Raw genomic sequence first — 3,125 nt, forward strand, 5'->3', positions numbered from 1 at the left:
AACACACACACACACACACACACACATACACACAAACCCACACACACAGAGTCTGATTGCATAACATAGAGATAAATTAGTTCACCAGTGCCATACCCCTAGTTATCCTAGATTATTGTGTGCAAGCTAAGTATGCACAAATAAAGGAAAGGGTTAACACACACACACATACACACACACACACACACACACACAGAGAGAGAGAGAGAGAGAGAGAGAGAGAGAGGGAATGATTCAATTATGTAGAGATAAACCAGTTCACTGGTGAAATCTCCCTGGTTATCTTGGATCGTCGTGTGCAGATCGCAGACTTGGCCTTTAGCACCGGCATCGGTACCTAAATTGGACGTCATTCATGGGTTGCATCACCCCAAACCCATAGCGGGTCTTGTCGATGGGAGGGATCTCCTCCTGCTGATTGATCAGTTCCAGATCAAAACAAGCCAGCATCACGAAGGCGAAAAGCTTGATTTCGTTGGTGGCAAAGTAGCGGCCGGGACACATGGAGGTCCCAGCTCCCCAAGGCATGGTGAAATATTTCACCTTCTCGCCATTCTTAAAAAATTCCTTTTTGTTGCCGTTTTGGCTGAGGAAACGGTCGTATTTGAAGACCTGGGGCTCCGGATGGATTTCAGGATCCATGTGGGCCGAGAGATAAGGAAAGAGGGCGATTTTGTCACCTTTACGCAACAGGTAGGACTTCCCATTGTGGAGCTTCAAGTCCATGTCTTGTAAAATCAACCGGATCAACATTGGTGCCGTCACCAACCTCAGAATCTCCTCCACAGCGCTGTCCAGGATGGGCGTTTGGTTTAGCATCTCCTTGGTGACGTTCAAGGGCTTCTCTCGGGAGGTCACCTCTTGGCCTGACTTCTTCACCACCTCCAGGATCTCCTTCTTGACCTCTTCCATGGCTTTGGGATGCTTCATCAGGTATTCCAGAAGCCAGAAGGAAGCTGGACCGGTGTTACCTTGAGCGGCCCAAAGGAGCAGGAACATGAACCGGTCTCTCATCTCATCTGAAGTCCCACTTTCAGCCAGCTGTTGAGACTGGTCACTGATCCACCGGCTGATATTGTCTTTCTGGTAGATGTTCTTCACCGAAAGCTCCTGCCAGAAATAGTTCCAGAGGTTCTTTATTTGGCCCCACTCCCACGGGGTCAACAAGGCATATGATAGGCGTGGGAAGAGCTTGTCGTATTTGCGGAATTCGATGTACACCTCTTCGGTGTGATCTTGGTCTTTTCGTTTCGCCTTTTCTTTCTGGTTTTCACCTTTAGCTGGCTCGGTACCGTACAAAGCCAGATACCCAGCTCGGAAGACTGTGTTGTAACAGAAGTGGAACAAGCCATCTTCTTTCCAGGACTTTGGATCCTCTTTGGAGGTTTCTTGCCACTGGAGTAAGACGGCCTGTAAAGCATCCATCATGGCTTGGGTCATCACCACCAGGCCCTCTCCCTTCAGATGTTTCGTGCTGGAGACTTCGATAATCTTGTGAGTCTCGTGGGAGGCCTCGAATCGAAACACCCTGAGGACCAGCTCAGCTGCAAATGAAATAAAGTCCAGTTTGCTTCGGGGTTCCTTGATGATGCCACCGAAAGACAACGGGTCTATCAAGAAGGTGAAGTACTGTCCTGCAATCAAGGTGGTGAAGATGTCCCCATGTTTCTTCTGCATGCTTTGCAGGAAATCCAGATTGTCATTTCGGAAGTGTAATGCATGTCCAAGCCAGGGAATGAGTCCTATGTCCAAAGGGGGTTCGTTGGGTCGTCTTCGGCGGAAGACGCCCATCAGGTAGAGGACCCCCAAAAGACCGACCACCAAGGCAACCACGACTGCAATCCAGAAGGACATCTTGAAGAGTGTCTGCAGTTCAGCATAAGCAGCCTTTTTAACAAACAGGCTCTGGAGAAAAGTAGGCGTTTTATGGCCAGGGAGGAGTTTTGCTTGATCAAACAAGCCAGGAATTGCAGTTAACCCTTGCAATGGAGAAAAAAAGGAAGGGAGGAAACCAACCTCAGTCCTTGAACGGGGTTTCCACCAGAAAATCCCAAAGAAATCATAAGCAAACAGGAAGCAAGTTGGGCAAGACGTGTGCCTGTGTTTATTTTACATTTGAGAAAGTGTTTTCCTGACTCAGCGCAAGCGTTAAACACTCAAGGTGTGCAAACAGGAGTCTTGAGAACAAGATATAATCTCCTGAGAGATGGAGATAGGAGAAATATGAATATTTGGAGGGAACCCAAGAGCCGAAAGACGATGGTTTTCAGAGAGAGAGAGAGAGAATGTGAGACTGCTGATATCAGGATTATTGGGAAGGGGAATGCTTTTATTTTCTTTGTGTTCAAATAGAAATTGTCTACAATAAGACTTAAGTAGGTATAATTACTGCCCCATTTATGGAGGAGGAGGAGGAGGAGGAGGAGGAGGAGGAGAAAGAGAAAGAGGGCTGACCTTCCATGCAGGAAATAATTTTACACAGATTGTGATCCTAAGGCTAGATTCTTGGAATCTGGCTGAGCAAGAATTGCACCATTTACCTAAGAAGCTATCCTCTGCAGAAAAGAATTGAATTATCTTAACATGGCAGCCTTTTAAAACACGTTCAATCAAAAGGGTTTAATATGGGGCTCCCCCAAACAGGTTTGAAGAAAATGGGGAGGAACAGGCTTCGACTCAACCCGTCCAAGACCGAGTGGCTGTGGTTTCCGGCGTCACGACATAGCCAGTTGGCTCCATCCCTGGCTATCGGGGGTGAGTCATTAGCCCCCGCGGAGAGGGCCCGCAACCTGGGCGTCCTCCTGGATACTCGGCTGTCTTTAGACGACCATATGACAGCCGTGGCCAGGGGGGCTTTTCATCAGGTTCGCCTGATACGCCAGTTGCGCCCCTTTCTGGATCGTGACGCTCTACGCACGGTCACTCGAGCCCTCGTTGTTTCCCGCCTGGACTATTGCAACGCTCTCTACATGGGGCTCCCCTTGAGGTGCACCTGGAGGCTCCAGCTAGTTCAGAATGCGGCCGCACGGGGGATCCTGGGGGCCTCTAGATACTCCCATGTAACACCTCTCCTGCGCGAGCTGCACTGGCTGCCTGTGGCCTTCCGGGTGCGCTTCAAGGTGTTA

General features: G+C 49.2%; 1 protein-coding gene across 1 annotated transcript; it reads right to left on the bottom strand.

Annotated features, from left to right (window-relative positions):
• Positions 1–318: 318 nt before the first annotated feature.
• On the bottom strand, positions 319–1,854 carry LOC107284348 (7-alpha-hydroxycholest-4-en-3-one 12-alpha-hydroxylase-like). The gene has a single exon (XM_015812394.1). The coding sequence runs from the start codon at positions 1,852–1,854 to the stop codon at positions 319–321; it is 1,536 nt and encodes a 511-aa protein (XP_015667880.1).
• Positions 1,855–3,125: the final 1,271 nt, after the last annotated feature.

Source organism: Protobothrops mucrosquamatus, unplaced genomic scaffold, assembly GCF_001527695.2.
Source record: "Protobothrops mucrosquamatus isolate PMUCROS unplaced genomic scaffold, P.Mucros_1.0 scaffold81, whole genome shotgun sequence".
Lineage (NCBI taxonomy): Eukaryota > Metazoa > Chordata > Lepidosauria > Squamata > Viperidae > Protobothrops > Protobothrops mucrosquamatus.